The 19977-nt window shown below is 37.1% G+C and overlaps 1 protein-coding gene across 1 annotated transcript in view; it reads right to left on the bottom strand.

The window, feature by feature from the left end:
- Fgf10 (fibroblast growth factor 10) overlaps positions 1–19529 on the bottom strand; it is a 72137-nt gene extending 52608 nt beyond the window's left edge. Inside the window, exon 1 of the mRNA XM_042690625.1 lies at positions 19151–19529. Coding sequence (XP_042546559.1) covers positions 19151–19529 — 379 coding nt within the window. The remainder of the gene's footprint in view (positions 1–19150) is intronic.
- Between the last annotated feature and the right edge of the window lie 448 nt (positions 19530–19977).

The following is a 19977-nucleotide window of genomic DNA, read 5'->3' on the forward strand; positions in this document are numbered from 1 at the left end:
CTCCCCCACGGTATAATCCCTGTTTTCACTGTATTTGATGTTGATATAATTTGGGGAGGGGAAGGGAAAAACAAATTGTTTAAATAGGGATACAGATGGACCCCTTGCAATAATGAGATGTACAAGATGCTATGTCGAAAAACGAACTTTACAATTTTGGCGTGGATGGGGTAGGTGGGGTGGGGAGCGTTAGTTATAGAGATGGGAGAGCAGAGATGGTAGGGGAAAAACAAAGGAGGAGGCAACAATGCTTGATAAGAAATGAACTCATTACCTTGCTCATGTAATTGTAACTCCTCTGTATGGTATTTTCACAATTAAATACTTATTTAAAAAAATGTAATTTCATGAGTCACATGGGATACAATTCTGTTAGAAGGTCACTTTTGGTGGGTATAAAAATGACATTTATACTTGAATTGGGCTTATCATTTGCAGATTCATGCAATACTTGATCAAGGTGGACATAGTCACAGCTTTTACTGCAGAGCCAGTCCTAATCATCTGAGAAAAGACTTGTATACAAGCACTGAAACTTAGTTTCATAACTGTAAGAATGTGTCACATATAGAGACATTTGTTTCAATACACCATAAGACATTGAAGAACTGCTTGAATTCCAAAGATAGCTCCAGAAGAGCAATAGAATCCATCGGTGTTCTTTTTTCACGTATCTAACATTAGAAGTTGTACTTCAGATTTAAATAATTGCTTTGAGATTGCCAACACTTTTGAGATTAGAAGAATATCTTCCAAGTTCTTATATTTATGTTTTCACTTCCAAGTTCTACTATATTACCAAATGATATTACTAAATGTTTACAAAATTGTTTGAACAGTAGTCACTGAATAAGAAGGTTTTATGATCTAAGATAGTTCAGAACATGATTTCATTCTATAGACCTTGTCACTAAAAGAGATACAATTTACAATATGATGATTTATAGGGGGAAAAAATCCTGTGAAAAAGAGAAAGAAAAGAGAAAAAAAGGAAGGAAAAAAGGAGGGAGGGAAGGAAGGAGGGAGGAAGGGAAGGGAAGCAAGGTGAGGCAAGATGAGGCAAAGTGAAGGCAAGGTGGGAGGGGTGAGAAGGGGAAGGAAGGTAGAAGGGGAGAGAACAGGGAGAGAATGGAAGAGGAAGAAGGGGGAGAGGAGGGGAGAGTCAAAGGAAAGAATTCTAAATCTCTAAAATTTTGTTTACACAACCGTCCTCGGGTTCAGAATTCCAACTCTTCATAAATAACAGTCATAGAACTCTGTCATGATGAAAAAACAGCCACCTTGAGGTGAGAATTAGTTGGTCTTCTCCCTCCATTACCACACACACACACACACACACACACACACACACACACACACACACACTTACATACAAGAATATGCTGGAAAGCTGACTTCATTTTAGGTCTATCAGAAAAATCTCTGTCACCAAATAGGGAGCTTAAACATATGCTCTAATGAAATTTTAAAACTATTTTCCTTTTATGGAACATACTGGCATGTTCTTTGCCAGGCTATATGTAAAAATGGAAAATATACCAATATAATATGTTCATGAAATTCTTATGTCAAAAACTTTAGATTATCTGAAACTTGAAACATTTTTGGCTTTTCTTCCCATTACCTCCCCATTTAGGCTTAATGTCATTCCTAATTTTATTTTTCTTTAGAGTTTTGCTACTACCAGGAAAGAACAACTTGAGGATTTTTCTTTTTTAAAGTTCAGATTACTGAATATAAACCTTGTCTGCTCTACTCCCACCTCATACACTATTTCTTGACTAGATTCATAATTTGTATTTGCATATTCGCATTGTTTCACTCTATTATGTGCCCTAAACCCAAGCTTGAGAAAAACCTATTATTGTCTGCTGTTATAATCACACATTTCCAATCTGGCCTCCCTCTCCTCTACTTTCCAGTCTCTACTAAGTGCTTATTAGAAGGAATCTTATCTTTTTGAAGAGAAATAGGTTGGGGCTAGATCTCATATAAGATTGTGTACAGCCCTGGTGGCCATTTATCACTCAGAAAATTCTGAAAACCTGGAAATTTGAATGGGCCTATGCTATTTGCCTGGCTTACGAGAATATAAATGAATTTTTGTTCTTAAGGTAATCCTGGGTCACGTTTAATACCAGAATTCCATTCCTAATAACTGCCCCTTTATTTTCCAACATCCTCACCATTAAATCTCTTCTTTAATTTCTATATCACCAACATTTATTTCACAGAGTATAGAAAAATGAGTGAGAATGCCGGGTGCCAGTGGCTCACTCCTGTAGCTATGCAGGAGGCTGAGATCTGAGGATCACTGTTCAAAGGTAGCTCAAGCAGGAAAGTCTGTGAAACTCTTATTCCAATAAACCACCAGAAAACTGTAAGTGGAGCTGTGGCTCAAGTGGTAGAGTGATATCCTTGAGCTAAAAACCTGAGGGACACCCAGGTCCAGAGTTCAAGCCCCATGACCGACCAAAAAAAAAATGAGTGAATTCCTCAACATTAATCTAGTAGTTCATGGTCAGCCTCTACTTGGCAAAAGCCTCATTGCGTTAATACTTAGCAATGAAATGCTTATTTATTGTTCTCATTCTACTAGATCCTACTGTTATGAGATAAACTAATTTTCTGAACTGCCAATTGTAGAATCATGCTGCAAAACAGACATGATTCTAAGTTCTAGAAAAGAAAATGATTTTGAAAATACCTTGTTAGAGAGACTTAAACAGAAGATGCCTTGTAAATTTGATGAATACTGAAGAGAAGATAGATGATGCAAGGAATTAATTTCAAAAGAAACAAATATACAGTAACTGTGACAAAGCTTAACTGTAATTAAGCACCGAAAATTTTCTCAGAAAATACTTACTGATTTTTAATAGCATTAAATTATCTACTTTTATAGAATTTTATGAAAATTATCAGGGAGACACTTTACATAGATGCTCTTGCAATGGCTGAGGAAAACCTTTTCATTGCAGTCAAAACACTTATTCTTATTAAAAAATAAACCACCTATGTAGCCATCTCTGCATCAAACAACAATATTTTCTGCTATTGCAGTCACTAACGGTCAACATAACTGGATCAAATAAGCTGTGTATCTCAATTAATATTTAAACACATGTAGTCACTTAAACTTACTATTCATTTAGATGTAATTAAATCTGAGGTCCTGTTATGAGGCTGGATTTCGCTGGGTATTTTTGAAGTAAAGCATCTGTTTAGTCCTTTGTAGTTGGAATGTTGAAGCTACAGCATGCAAGCATCTCAGTCTCACAATTAAGCAATGGGGTCAAGTACTGGAACTTATATCTATTTGAGTCCATGCTCAGTGCTGTCTACCAAATCCCAGTGTCACAGGAAGCTATCATAGTTCACTATATTAGGTTCCTAATCATCTTCTAACAAACTACTACCAAATTGGTAGTTTAGAACAACCAAATTTGTTATCCCCTAGATTTGAAGGTGAGAAGTCCGATGTCAATTTCACTGGGCCTACAACGTAGATCAGCAGGGGCACATCCCCCTCCAGAGCACACAAGGGAAGCATCCTTGCCTGACTCTTTTGGCCTCTGTAGCCCCATTCCTTGGCCTGTGGCTCATCCACTCTGTTTGAAACAAATAGTATAGCATCTCCAAATCTCTGCTTCCATCATTAAGCCATCTCCAGCTTCTCATGAGCAATCTTACTGCCTTTGATTTTCTCTTTTGAGGACATTTTTAATGGCATTTAGAAACCACCTGGCTAATAATGATAATCTCAGGATTTTGAATTTAATCATAATGGAAAAACTTTCTCATATATGTAACATCCATACATTCCATCCATAGATTCCAGACTGTTATTCAGTCTTTATTGGGATATTAGTCCCCCTTTGTCCCCCCAATTTTGTATAAATTATGAATGCAAAGACATTTTTCCTTCCCCCTACATCTCTCTAAGTTTCTGCTCCCTATGGCATAAAGTCCCAAAACACATTTAAATGTCATCAGCCCATGATTTCAAATATCATAATATAATCATGTATGAATATGATCATAATACATCTTGAAGTAAATTATTCTCTTCAAGTGAATCTAAGAAAAAGAGTTGTCAGTTTCCAAACTTCAATAGCTGGATAGAGAATAGCCATAATAATCACATTCCAGAAAAGAGACAAATGCAAAGAAGGAGGAGGTAATCAGCTAGTCCCAAACAAATACAAAATCCAACATGGCAAATTCCATTCTATTTCAAGACCTGAGAATAATCTTCTTGGTCTTAGTGTCAACTTCTAGGACCATAGTTAAAGACTGAGTTCTTTCCATGTTCAAGATTATGCAATCACAGTATCCTTTTCTTTAACAATGGCTTGTGTTAGTGGCTGAATAATTTTATTCAATTGATTCTATTAACTGACAGTAGAATTTGGATGCATCTGACAACTATCCTTTATTTTGCCCTATTTTTGTCTCTTTATTTTTGTCCAAATTGGTGTTATTTCCGCTGATTGAACCTTTTCAAAAACTATATAGTTCCCCTGTGTATGTCTTAGAGATTTATGCCATGAAAGGAAACCCATAGATCTTTCATAAAGGGTCTTGTTTTTATTCCTGGCTATTGTTGAGAAACCTGAGGAAGCCCATCTATTATATTTCTTTTTTTTTTTTTTTTTTTTGGGTCCGGTCATGGGCCTGAACTCTGGGCCTGGGCGCTGTCACTCAGCTCTTCAGCTTAAGGCTAGCACTCTACCACTTGAGCCACAGTGCCACTTCCGGCTTTTTTCCTTTTTGCTTATGTGGTGCTGGGGAATCGAACCCGGGGCCTCATGCATGCAAGGCAAGCGCTCTACCACTGAGCCACCTTCCCAGTCCCCATCTATTATATTTCTTATCTTTTAGACATTAGCACAAGATCTAACCACTCTGTTGCCCTGTTTTGCTAATAATAACTCTGTAAATTAACTTTTTTGTGATCTGAATGGGTTGGGAATTTCCCAAGTCATCAAATGTCTCTATGGTTACTATTTCCTTCTCTTGAATTTCCTATAAACACACACACACACACACACACACACACACACACACACACACACACACACACACAATCAGACTGATCCTTCATGTCAACATTTGAGTTGGAATCTCTGTCAGCTAAATACTAAACTTCATTACTTACCAGTTCTACTTTCCTCATAATATCTACTCATCCTTCACTTTCCAAGAACATACTGCTCTGAACTCTCATCAGAAACATTCTGCTTATAATGGTGTCTTCTCTAAATGGTGTACAATGTCTCTACTGCACCATTCATCTCTTTCTAAGCTCTCCCTAAATGTCTTTTCTTTCTACATTTCTGCCAGATATCTGTTTAAGAAAATCTAGGCTTTTAAAAACTCATATTCTTCAATGACCCTCAGTTTGTGCTTTTACCCAATTCAACTTCTGAATGTCACTTGTACACTTTCAGGTCTTTGTTACAGTGACACTTCACTTGTATCTGTTTCCTGTAGCTCCTGTAACAAATTGCCCCAATGTCGTGTCTTAGCAGAATTTTTTTTAAATGATCCTGGGAGTGGAAAAGTCCAATAGCACTTTCCCTAGGTCTACCTCTGGGAGTCAATAAGGCCCATCTCCTCTGCAGGTTTTGGGACGACAATCTTCTATTTTCCTACTTAGCTTCTAGAGCCACATTCTTTGGCTAATGGCTCCTTAGTTCAAGGGCATCTCCAAAGCCAACAACATTGCATCTTTAAATCTTTCCTTCTCAATACATCATCAAATCACCGTCACTTTTTCTGTCTAATCTCCTTCTGCCTCTCAAAGAAGGACATCTGACATGGAAATTCAGGGCCACCTAGCTAATCAAAATCATCTCATCTCAAGGAGGTGACAAATCTTGTGTAAAGCTTCACCATATAAAGTCACGTCTATATGCTCTAGAATACTTTAGAGTATACTACAGCTACTACTTTCTAATATAGGTATGCTTTTGGATTTTGGTCCACAAAACAATAAAAATGAGTATACTGCAGTAAAGTGCTTATAATTTAGTTTAGTACAGTGCACTAATCTTGTAGATTAAGTCTTAGGGGCCAAGATAAAGTGAGCGACCTGCTTATGATCATACAGTAAATGTTTTGACAAAGCCAAGACTACCAGCTATATCCTTTTCCTCCCACCCTTTGCAGTACATTATTCTTTCTCTCTAACAGTATTACTAAGAAACGTTCATTTCTTATTTGTCATGTATTATCCAAGAAGTCAAACAGAACTCTGATACCAGAAATAAACTATCTTGTAACAAGTAAGAATTTTGAGCAAGTTTAAAGTCATTATCATTACCTACTGTGTATGATAAGTAGTAATCTTAAATGGAAGAATTAAGGAAGTATAAAAATAAAAAAAACTTCATGAGTATACAATCCTTATGCAGAAGTTTGAATGAGCTGAAGTAGTTCACAGTAAGTTAAGTAATATCCTCCCCTACCACACACACACTGACATGTTCCGGAGGACTGACTGAAAAATCTCAATAACTTGGTCAATGTCATGCAGCTCAAAAAAAGAGTAATACACTTAATAATAAATAGAAAAAGAAGATCTGTTATATACCACAGACACCAAACTAAGAGCTTATAACCAAAGATCAATAAATATGGTCTGCACTGTCAACAAGTTTTCAGTTGATGAGGGAACTAGATGGGAAAAGTTAACTAATCAAGAGTAATATTGTGCTGTGATTCTAGTCTTAGAGTCTTTGTAGGAGTGTAAGTTTTGTACAGACAGAAGCATAATCAGAAAGGCTGCCCACAGATGATCTATAACTAAAATTTGAAGGAAAGAAGAACAGGATTATAAAAGTAGAGACATTGTTCTGGGCAGATCTTACAGAGTCCATAAAGGTTAAATATAAAGAGGAAAAGGGTGACAAAAGTCACACAGCTTTGAGTATGCATAATGGATCTATAAAAGTATATACTAAAGATGAAGTTAAGAGCTTGCTGCAGAGCAATTCATGAGGGCCTTACCTATGAAGGAGTGTGAATATTATCCTGAGGATGTCAGGAAGAAATGAAACATCTGGGGGGAACTGGTTTTTGTAGATGTACCTCACATAGTCTAGACTGACCAAGTCTGTGGAAATTTTACATTAGGATGCTTTGTAATGGAGTGGGGGGCTTTTTAACAAATACACCAGAATGAGAGGTATTTGCTGTGACTGTCCTAAGAAAACCAGGACAGATCAGTCTCACCCAGATCAGTCTTTCTGCTGGGTTTGAATACTGACTCACTCATGCTACTAACTTCAATCTGGCATCATGACTTTCAGGCTAAACTTTCTCATCGATAACATGGTATGGGGTAACAATGGCTATATATATATATATATATATATATATATATATATATATATATATATTATGATACTATCCATATCATAGAATATTTTCTGAGTCAATTGATGAAAACATTAAAATACTTTATAAGCTATAAAATAAAGTTGGGTGGTATAATTTCAATCATCTGCCTACTTTTAAAAAAACTTGTGGCATAAACTTGGAATCTTTTCAGCTAATATGATAATTAAATAACAATTCAAGTTACTCATGGAATAAAAGATGAACAAGAGTTAACACATAAGCTCTTAAAATGTTCCAGCTCTCATCATTACAATTTTTCATATATATTCTCATCTGTATGTCTGAACTCATTATCCTAGTGATAATGGGTTAAGATATATTGTTATCTTTATCTAACTGAAGAAATCAAGACTTAGAGGTGGGTGTTGTTACTTGAGTTGGCCAAGATCAATCAGCTATGAAGTGTTTGAATATGGATTCCATATCAAAAACCCTGACTCCAGAGCTCAAGGTTTCATTAGGGGATGTACTTGTTTATACACTGTCAGTCCCCTGCTCCTAGTTTCTTTAAAAAAATATTTAAGTATACCTTTTTGCAAGAAAAAGAGCGATAGCCTCCTTTGTTTCCTTTTCTAATCACCAAAATCAAGTAAATCTAAGACAATTTAGATCAGGGATGACAAGAACAAATATACAAGGGCAGCTATAGTGATATTAATGCCTCAGTAGTTTCCTTTGGAAATCTGCTTAAAATTACAAAACCCTTGCCAGTGATTTGTACCTATTAAGAACTATTAAGGAGGAAGTATTTAAAAATTTTAAAGCACTATCATTTGACAAGTCATGAATGATGTAAGAATGTTATTGAACCAGAGAACTGCATCTTTTTTCATCTATTTAGTATAAAAAATGTTTCCCTCCCCCTTTTAAGATAAAATTTTTGCCATTTATTTAGACTGTCAATCATAATACTTTGTAGAATTTTTGAAAGACACTTCTGCTCTCATTTTGTGGTTTCCTTCACTTCAAAAAGTAAACAAATATAGTAATAAAATAAAGGTCAATTTTAAGTGAAAATCCTGTTAGAGATTACTTGACCATAATTTATGTCCTCCAGTAGAGGAATGGGTATATACTTCCCTCTTCCAGAGTAGGAAGTCCTAATGTTCTATGTGATATATGCCCATCAGCCTGCAAAATGTGTCATTCTGATCACCCGTGGTCCATTTCACAAGAAACTCATGTTTGGTTCTGCATCCACATGCTGCTAGGTTTCTTTTAGGCTCTTCTTTTAGAATATTCTGTTAGGATATTCTTTTTATCCAAGTTGCTCCTCTAGCTCGTGTGGGGTAACTCTGATGTCACCTCTCTCTCTTTCTTCCTTAGTTGGAGAGAGGTCACTCTTTAGTAAAATTCTACCATTTCTTGACATTGAATTCAAACTATAGTTGATGATCTCCCAACTCTGTCATATGTTTCTGTTTCTTGCTACAGATTGCAAATCTATGAGATAGGAACCAAGAAAATCAGAAGAATGAAAATATGACAAACATACAAGGCTTTCTGAGCGCTTAGCACCTGTGATAATACTATTTCAAACACACATCATAACTTTATATAGACAGGATGTGGTTGTGTACATTTGATTATGCTTCCTCTATTTTTCCTTCTCCCTATAACCTTCTTTCAAGTCTCCATGATTATCTGTTTTGTTGCTACAGTGGTTTTTCTTGTAATCTAAATGTCCTTGAAGACATTGATCTTCTCATTATTTTCAGTTTTTTTGTTGTTGCCTCAACTTATCCTTTAGTTTTCACTTTTCTTTCTTCCTCTTTCCCTTCTTTCTTTTTTTCTTCTCTTTTTCTTTCTCTTTGTAGCTTTGTCACTTTCTCTGTGTCTTTCTCTGTCTATCTCTGTCTCTGTCTCTCTGTCTGTCTGTGTCTGTATCTGTCTGTCTGTCTCTTTCTCTCTCTCTCTTGCTTGTTCACTTGCTCGCTCTTTTGCATGGGGTTTGAAATCAGAGTCTAGTGGTTGCTAAGTAGGCACTCTATCACTTGAACCATGCCCTTAGCCCATTTTAAAAATTTCTCAACACTGGGGTTTGAAATCAGTCTAGTGGTTGCTAAATAGGCACTATACCACTTGAACCATGCCATTAGACCATTTTTCAATTTGTCAACTCTCTGTCTGCTTAAAAAAAACAAAAACAAACTCCTTCCTCCAAACTTGAGAATATAATAAATGCTACAATTCCCAATCAAATTTCTGATAGCTTTGCTATTTTTCTTTATTTAGAACAGCCCATGTATAGTCTCAGTTCCTGTTTCTTTCTCAGCTCCAGGGCCATTAATGAGCAATTCATCCCCTTGCCCTGTATCTGAAGGAAGCATTATATTTATTTTGTCGATGTCATACAACACTGTTCCATGTTGGTTGATTTCTCCAAGCTTCTGCCAAGTCCCACCACAGCGGGTATTCTCCCTATCTTCTGCAAGAAGCTCCTAGCTCTCCCTTAGTTCCCTTCTTTCCATCCTCTCTAAAGGCTTTCCTAGCAATGCTGATCTCAATGGTTCCAGGTTGTTTTCTGGGAAGGATCCCTATTTGCTTCCTCTGTAGCTCTCACTTCTGTTTTCCCTGTCTCTTGGCTTACTTATTTGTTTGTAGATTTTTATTTTGTTTTGTTTTGCTCTAACACTACAGACCGTAAGCTCCAGGAGAGCAATTAACTGCAGCTCTTCCAACACCAAATCTACCCAGTGCTTCACACAGTAGCTGACGCAAAGTAAGCACTTGCCATATCTGTTGAATTAGGTAACGAGTAAACACATGATTTTATTTAACTTTACCATGTAAGAAAGAGTATATACTGTAAGAAACTTTGTTTTACCGATGAAAACCTGCCCCAAACTAGATGGTCTTGTCTCACTATTTGTACCCAAGCCTATGGCTTCAAAGTCTTCTTTCACTTTGGGCTCACACTTAACCAATTGAATCAAAGCCCACACATTTTCTCACTAATATACAGTATCTTTAGCAGGATCTGGTTCTGAAGTTTTCTTATGTTGATAACCTTGGCTGTGAGGACTTCTATGGGATTCCTCTTAGATCACATGTTTTTATTTCAGTCAATTTAACATCTGGTTGGATGCCACAGCTTGGGTCTTATTTCCTTCACACTGTTCTTGTCATGTCAGACCTTTTGCAGTGCTACTCACTAGTCTGATCTCTTTCTTGGAAGTTCAGAACCCGAGTTTTCATCACTCTATCAAAGTATCCCCTCTTTCTTCTAATATGTGCCTAAACACTACTCTACAGCCTTTGCTGCATTCCCATTTTTCCTTTAGCTTCTGGCGTGTTCATTGTTATTTATTGTAACCATCTCTCTTGCTTCCTGATGAGCTTTGAAGCATTCCTGCTCATTGGGCTTTTACTCAATAATGAGATCCGCATCCTCAGCACTTCTGATCCCATATTTATGATACGAGGTTCTTCTATACATCCATTGGAACATTTCTATACCCCAAAAGCCCATGATTCTGACCCTGACAGTTACTAATACCATTATAAAATAATTTCATTTTTGATCATAAGATTTACATAGTAAATCAGGTATGTGTTACCATTTTCTCCAATGTTATAGAATATTAATTCTCCTTTTAAATAATTATATTGGTAAAATAGTTACTTAAAATTGGAAAACAATTGACAAAAACTTGTTTTTTATTTGCTAATACAATGGATAAATTATGTATATTTATATACCCATTACTATTTTTAAACTTTTATTGATGCTTTAAAATATTATTAATAAAGACGTGCAGTTCTATATTTTTGTCAACATGAAGTATATATCCTTGTATATTTTAATTGTTTCCCATTGGTAACCAATATTAAGGATAGCTTGAGTTTTAGTAGATTTGGCACAGTGAGACTATCAGTCTGTCAGTTGAAAAGTAACTTCAAATGCGTATTTGTCATCTACTATAGTCAAAGAAAAATGTGTTCTTTTTCATAAGTTGTCTTTACTTCCCTCCTCCCATGTGCTTTGATTTTCAAGCTATGAAAGTAAGGAGAGTGACAAAGTAGCTAATAACTTATGCAAGTACAGAAAAAAAGTTACAAGAAAAGTAAAATCACCCTAAGAAAGGGATAGTGAACATTTAGTTTAACCTGTAATCCTAACTACTCAGGAGGCTGAGATCTGATGACAAGGTTCAAAGCCAGCCCAGGCAGGAAAGCCCGTGAGACTCTTATCTCCAATAAACCACTAGAAAACCAGAAGTGGTACTGTGGCTCAAGCGGTAAAGCACTCGCCTTGAGCTGAAGAGCACAGGGACAGCGCCCAGGCCCAGAGTTCAAGCCCCATGATCGACCAAAAAAAAAAAAAAAAAAGAGACAACAAGTGACTAACCTGGGGTTTCCCTACTTCACTAGAGAGAAATTGCCATACAGGCTGGGGCCAAAAAGAATTAACTGATTGGCTGCCAGTGGCTCACACCTGTAATCCTAGCTACTCAGGAAACTGAGATCTGAGGATCATGGTTTGAAGCCAGTTAGGGCAGAAAAGTCCCTGTGAGACTCTCATCTCTAATTAACCACTCAAAAACCAGAAGTAGCGCTATGGCTCAAGTGGGTAGAGTTCTAGCCTTGAGAGAGTGCCCAGGCCCTGAGTTCAAGCCCCATGATGGACCAAAAACAAAAAAAACAAAAACCTGCAAAAAGCTGGAAATTCAGAATCAGAAGAGAATGTTGAATTTGAATCATTAAAGTATGTACTTACAGAATCTAAACTATCTGTTTTAGATATTACATATCTGAATATCACCGGGTGCTAAGTAATAGTAGAAAAACAAACAAACAAAAAAAACCAACAAACTTTCTCTGTCCTCAGAGGTATGTAGTAGAGAGGGAAACCAGGGGAAAAAAATAAATGAACAAAAACACAAAAATAAAGGAGGAGAAAATGATAGACTAGTGTGTAAGTAATAAAGCTAATATGTCTGAAGCAGTGTTGTCACAGAGTGCCTCAAAACAGAACTATTTGTAAGGACAATTGAAGATGACAATTGTCTCAGCAGGACAATGCCTCAATTAAGATCAATGATAAGTAACATATTTATTTGCAAAAAAAAAATCTTAACAGCATCACCAAAAGGAAGTGATAATTATAGAAAAATATAAAATGCCTCTTTAAATAGTTGATAAACTTGACCTTTACTTATACTGTATAGAATACAGTTACAGTTAGGGATATTACTAGATTTGTGTGGTTGACCAAAAAATGTGTACATACTCCATCAGTATTTTACCTAAGTTTGTTCATTAGCATCTCAATGGCATCGTTTATTGTAGGAAGTGTGTCAAACATTTGAAAATTCCTCATTAACGATAATGCAGTGACAGATTAGGTATAGGTAAAGGTAGACAGGTTTAGATTGAAGAATTATTAGGTGAACTATAAAATGAGGCAATGCTTTACTGCCAGCACTATGAATCTATCAAATGGTAATTGGATGCACGTGTTAGTAGCAGTAAAAAGTCACTGTCCAGTTGTCCACCTTACATGGGAATCTACTCTGTGTGTCTTCTTTGATTTATTGTTCCAATTAGAACACAGCGTTCAAAGAAAGAACATAACTGACCTCATTTAAAAGCAAGGGAGCCTTTAAGGCCGTTATTTTGTGGATGACCTGGCTTTTTTGAGATAACTTGAATGTTTCTATTTGTGAAAAATCTACACAAATTAGTTATTAGATTTTAAATAGATTCTGTGAAACATCAAATTTTTATGTTCCTTTATCTGGTATTATAGTGTCAGTGGTGGCAGAGTGGGGTACAGATATCTTCTCACTCATTTTGAAGTCACACTTCTAGGTAATTTTCTGATATACCAAATGTCTAAAAACAGGTAGTATTTCTCACACATGGTGACAAAAGAATACTGTGATTTTTTAAAAAAGTAAATATTTAAATTGTGATTAATGCACACCTTTTCTAGAGTGATAAATGTAAAAGGTCTTAAATCATTGCAATATACCATGAAAGGTTAACATACTCCTACATGAGATTTTGAACAAAACAAAGTTCATTATCTCTCTAGATCGTGGTAAAACTATGCAAAAATTACAGGCACTTGAATCTTATAACCCAACTTACTGCCACATTCAAAGAGGTCTTTAATTTCTATGAAGGAAATGCTAGCATTTGACTCACTTATATTAAGCAAACATCAGCTATTAATGTTGACAAATGTTGGAACAGTAACACTAAAACTGTCATCTGAATTACTCCTCATCACAAAGTTCACAGAATTAATGTTAAGACAGATTAAAATCACTTTGAACTAATACACATCTATTACTCTTCCTTCTGAAGCATAATAAAGCAATATCATCTGCACTACAATTTTGGATAAGCATACAGACCTTTAAGGCTTAGGAAAGATGTAGCTATTCATAGGCAGCTCATAAATGTGAGAAGCATTAGGTCCCTTTCAAATGAGCTGTCAACTTTTTTCTACTATGTTGGCTTGTGGGAAGTTAAATGCTTGGATAATAAATGGGGTTTGTCTCCAAACATTAAGGCAATTGTTCCTTAAATTGTAAGGAAATGCATTGGAATAGGTTTAATGTTTATGATGGAGAAGAAAATGTGTACACATTGGCATTTCTTTTTTTTTTTGTAAGATATTTCTCTTCTTTTCCTCCTCTTCTTCTACCTCTTCCTCCTCTCCCTCCTCCTCTTCCTCCACTTCTCTTTCCTCCTCGTCATCCAGCTCTTCCTACTCCTCATTCTACGATTCTGTGCTTAAATATCATTTTGAAACATGAACTTTTAAAAGTAGATTGGACCTTTGTGTAATAGGTTAATGAAACTCTTGTGACTTAGAAATTGATGTGTCTGAATTCTTCTCTTCCAATATTGACATGTGATTCCTGCCAACTGTTTTCTTGGGTATCTTCTAGTAGGTAGTTATGAATTATTTTTATAAAGGGCAAACTCTCAAAGTACTCATTTTTAATGGATTTATGATAGAGCCATCAAAGTGGAGGGTCTATATGGTAGGATTCCAGTAAAGGTAATAGGACAGTGTCATGTAAACGTTAAATACAGTGACTTCCACCTTCATAAATCCTTGATGCTCATGATTAAATGCTGCCCAGTTATAAATTATACAACCAAATTCCAGACAGAACCACAATTTTAAATAAGACACCAGTGGAAAGTCATAAATTGTCTATAGGTTTTCTTTCCAGAAGACTCTTGAGAATCCCTATTTTCTTCAACAATTATTTTTAACTTTAACTTCCTAGAGTTCATTGTAGCTCTGATTAAAAAGTAATAATGAAAATCATTAGCCCTAGACAGCAGTCTGCCAGATTTATGGGGTAAAGTACCTTTTTGATTTGCAGACTCATTTTAAAGCATTCTTAATAAATATAGCTTTAAGTCTCCAGGATAGTACCCTTTCTAAAGTCATATATTAGAAGTTTCTGCTACAGTCCAACTTCCCACAGGTATTTACAATCAAATTATTTTATTACACATGGGAACAATTAAGCATTTGACTCTCAGCTGTAAACAATTATTATATATAATGACATTCATGGATTTTCTTAAATAGTCATGTATTCCTAATGACCTCTGTTAACATAACTGAGATTGATGTATGTACTTTGTGTGTGTCCATAAGCAAATACATCCCATAACATAACACTGAGAGATATACTGTACTAGCAGTGTCTGAAATGGTGTGATTATCTGCAATGAAAATTTTTAACCGATTTGCTTCTGTTACACTTCTAATTCAATTCTAAAAGCCACTGATGCTCACAGCAAAAAGCAAGTAAGGTTCTGGACAACCCATTATTAGGAGATTTCTGGTGAATAGCTCTATTGTTCAAAGTAGCAGAGAAGATTAGATTAGAATTCTGGTTCTGTCAAATTTTAGTTGAATGACCACAGGCAATTTACTTTCTTCAGTCTTTGTTTTCATATTGGAAAACTTGGGGATAGTTCAATCAGAATCAGAGGACTATTATGAGTATCAATGTGATGTCTATTTAAAGAGAAAGGACACATACCATATACTCAGTGCATATTGATTTCTGCATTCTCTCTCATCTTCTTTTCTCAGAAAAGACATTAAGCTGTGGGAATCTGTTTTGGGAATATCCATCTTCAAGTTGTCTCAAGTTTGAGGATACGTTTTCTTTTCATTAGATTCCTTTTCCCTTCAAGTGACAACCATGGAGGAAGCTTGCAGCTGTTTTACTCACATCTACAAATAAGTCAACCATTTCCAGTTGCAAGGGTACGACAGCTGTATCCAGCCTTGATAGACCAGAACTGGAGCTGTGTGGTAATGTTTCAAGGGCAAAGTTCTAGATGTAAAGAATGATAAAACAAAACCTAAATGAGCCTGCACATATCTAGTGACAGATATACCACAGCTATTCTAAATTATTCAAGGTTTCCCAGACTTCTAACAAGAGAAACAAAATTAAGCTCTACTCTTATTCTTCTCTCATTGAATGGCAAAGAACAAGCAAAAATTATACACCTTCATTAAAAAGTATCTATAATAATCATCCAAACTGAGAAGAGCTTATTTAGCAATATGTAGCATTATTAAAACCATTCAAATTCTAGAACTGGCTTTGGAGGTATAAGTTAAAAATGATTTTGCAACACTTATGGGTGATTTCCTTCCCTAATTCCATTTTGTTAGTACTTTACTGGCAAAAAGCCTGTAAAACAGTTGTTTAATTACCCAGGACATCACAAACATATGACTCCTTAGATAAGCTGTTACTGTATTTTAACAGCAATAACAGTAGGGTCAAAAGTAACAATGAAAATTAATCTTCAAATAAGCAAATGTCAGAAGAGCAGCTTTGTATATTGAAAGTAATTAATAATTTGTTCAGGAAAATGTTACTGAAATATGTTTAGGGGACAAGGAGTTGACAACTCTTCAAAGGTATATCCTAATACTGAACAGGCTACCATTGGTGGGCTGACTGGCTGTCTACCCTATAGGCAGGACAAAGGTTTGTTCACGTGTAATTTTGCAACATTTAGACACTATCTTAATGATATCACATAGTTTAGCTGAATCAATCCAGCTGGAAATTACAGCAGCATTCTAATTACTGGGCCACATGTGAAATGAAGTTTTATTCAACCTTTTCACTTGTTATTCAGATACTGATGTTCTTGGAAAGTTTATATGAGTTGTGGTTTGACAAAACTTATCAGTGTAATGCCTTCTCCTTTTCATTTTTAACCATTCATTAAGATTGAATTGCTGTAAAATGTGTTTGGCTTGTAACTTCCAAAAGGAATTTATGACGTGGAAACATTTGCATATTTTGATTAGTTAGGATGGAAATTTGCCATACTTGTTTAGATGATGAAAAAAAGTATACACTTCTTTTCTGAGATAGTTCATATTGTACCAATAAAATTTAGCATATTTCCTGGAAACCATTTGGCCAAGTAATTAATCACAGGGATCATTATTTTAGAAAATAGTAATTTAACTTGCATAAACTGAACAGTTCAGGCTCATAATTACATCACAGCATAAAGATCCTTAAAATATAGCAGTGGAAAAAATCAAGTTATTATCAAAAGTTTTAAAAAGAAGAAAGTTAGCTCCAGGTGATCATGAAATTCTGTTATGTTTCTTTGGGTTTTACCTATGAACTAAAACTACAACATCCAATCTATGAGGAAAAAAATATACATATACATTCCCACCTCCCTCCGCCCACAGGTTCTTCTCTTGGTACACACTGAATTCCACCATACCATTTGGTTTTAGAAGTAAACAAAAACACTAAATTTTAATCAGAAAACTATAAACCATAGACTCAGTACCTCATGACTTTCAAGCAAAATCAATAATTATTAATGACATTATTTCTGCAACATTTTGTTATTCCAAGTGAAAAACACATAGAGAAATGTGGATGTTTTAAATATATATACATAACATATATGTTATGTATCAGAGCATATATATTGCTTAAATGTGTTTAATGCGTTTAATGTATCTAACACTAAAACTGAAATGGAATGCTCTAAATATTTCTACAAATATTTGTATTACTTGTACACTATTGCTAATTATAGCTAATACAAGCAGTAGCTAAGGAGAAACAGAAGTTAATGCTGTATGCGTGTGAGTCCCAAACAAGAAGCTAAGATTTAATTTATGTAAATCTTTACTTAAAAATAAGATGCTAAGAGTCTGGTCAAGTGTAATTTTCACTGCTACCCATTTCTTTGTAGGCTAAGGAATCTTGAAATATACAGTGCATATAGTTAAGTCAGCTGGAACATAATATGCTTGGAAATCCTGAAGTGCTAACATAAAAAAGTTCCTTGAAAGATGACTTGTAATTTACCAAAGAGATAAAGCTACATAGTCTTTTACAACATTTAAATGTCATTGTCTACCATCTTCAGTGTGCCATTACATAGCCTTGAGATCCTTTCAAAAACAATCAATAGAGAATGAATAAGTCTTCCCACTTGAAAGTAGCTAGGAAAGGAAGCCAACAGAATACTCTGGCTTGGCTGGATTGATTCAAGAACTGACACAATATCCACCCCTTCTCTCCTCATTCTCCTTCTCCCTTTCCAGTCCACACCCTTGTAAGAAAGACAGAAGAAAAGACAGACAGAAAGAAAGACAGAAAAAGAAAGAAAGAAAGAGAGAGAGAGAGAGAGAGAGGGAGGGAGGGAGGGAGGTAGGGAGGGAGGGAGGGAGGGAGGGAGGGAGGAAATCTAAGGATATCAGGCAGAATTTATATACTGAGGGGAAACCCTCACACTATGGGATCCGCTATAACCATGGAAACAGACTTATGACTTTTACTTTGAAAATAAAAGAATGACAATGAAATTTGTGTGAGGTCTGTGTGAATCCAGTCCCAGATGTTTACAATGCTGTAGTAGTATGGCTGTGCAATATGAGAGGTTTCAGAAGAAACAGTACAACAGGACACCACAAAGCAGCGCAGATGCTATTGACAATGCAGACATGAGCATCATGTTACCAAGAGAGAATGCAGGCAGAAGACAAATAGCAGCAGTGGTGCCTGAAAAGCTAACTTCATGGACTGCAGTCACTCAGAGCACCATGAGGGACGTGACCAGGAAACAACACCAACAACCAAAACATCCAAACCAGGAAAAAAGCAAAGCAAAACACAACTTGTGCTCCTATTTAGAGAGGTGAAGGGGAGACAGTGGAAGAGACTTTTGACTTTGGCTTCTTGGTTTCTCCATAAAGCCCCTACGATGCACGTGGAGGAGGAATTACTTTCAGCTCGAGGAGCCTGTCCCAAAGACTGCAAAAGGAAGGAGTCATACTAGGTTTACCTGAGCCATTTTCAGAAGGGGGCGGGTGGGAGAAGGGGAACTTTTCTGGGGAATGAGATGCAAGAAAGTACTGAGCACGGAAAGGGTCATCTGTGCCCTCACAACTCTAGGGCGCCCTGCGTGGTCAGGCAAGTGACAACCCAGGGGGCGAGAGCAGGGCTGGATTAGGGTGGCCAGGGGAAGGGTGTGTGTGGAGGAACTCGCCTCCGGCAGGGGTGCCTGCTGCAGCACCGTGTATACACGGGAGGGGAGTGTGATGTAGTGTGAAAGTATTCCACTTAATCATTTTACAGGGGTTGGGGACGTAAATATTTAGCTGGCCACATCTGGAACCGATTTCTCCCCCCCCCCTCCCGTATGGGGTGGGGGTGGATAATTGGAAGGAGGGGAGCGCGCGTTCGTTACTTACTGTACGGGCAGTTCTCCTTCTTGGTTCCGCTGACCTTTCCGTTCTTCTCAATCTTGAGAAAGTACTTGGTGAAAGAGAATAATTTCCTCCAGCGGACATCTCCTTGGAGATGATTGTAGCTCCGTACATGCCTCCCCACACTGGAAGGAGAGGAGAAGGAAGAGGAGGAGGAGGAGGAGGAAGAGGAGGAGGAGGAGGAGGAAGAGGAGGAGGAAGAGGAAGAAGAGTTGGTGGCCTCCGGTGACACCATGTCCTGAGCAAGAGCTTGGCAGGTGACAGGGAAGGAAGACACCAAGAAGAGCAACAAGAAGCAGCAGCAGCAGCAGCCGGGCAGGTGGGGAAAGGCTGAGGCACCATGTGTCAGTATCCATTTCCACATTGTACTGGAGCTCTGGGCACTGGAGATTGTCTCATCAGAAGGAACATACTGGAAGGGTAAGACCTGGTGCAAGACAAGGAGATCGTTGGAGGAGGTGGCGGCTGCTGGTTAGCTCCCTCAGGGCACGTATCTGGCCAGAAGTGAATACACCAACATCCATAACTCCTTGGAAAGTGCCGGCTGCCTCTTCCTGCCGCTCGGTGCTCGGGGACCCACTGCGCGCGCGCCTCTGCCCGGGAAGGGTCTGCCCGTGGACGCTGGTGGACGTGGGTGGGCGCGGGAGCGGCGGGTGGCGGCGGCGGGTGGCGTGGGTCACCGGCGCGTGAGGTCGCTCCCGCAGGAGTTACTTTGTTCTTTTCTTCACTCTTTTCTTCACCATGTTCGATGCAAAAGGAAGAAAAGTCTCAAAAACAGATGACAGCGCGTTGAACAATACCCGCAGGTCGGG

The sequence above is a fragment of the Dipodomys spectabilis genome, unplaced genomic scaffold (genome assembly GCF_019054845.1).
Source record: "Dipodomys spectabilis isolate Male_0828 unplaced genomic scaffold, ASM1905484v1 ptg000138l, whole genome shotgun sequence".
Classification (NCBI taxonomy): domain Eukaryota; kingdom Metazoa; phylum Chordata; class Mammalia; order Rodentia; family Heteromyidae; genus Dipodomys; species Dipodomys spectabilis.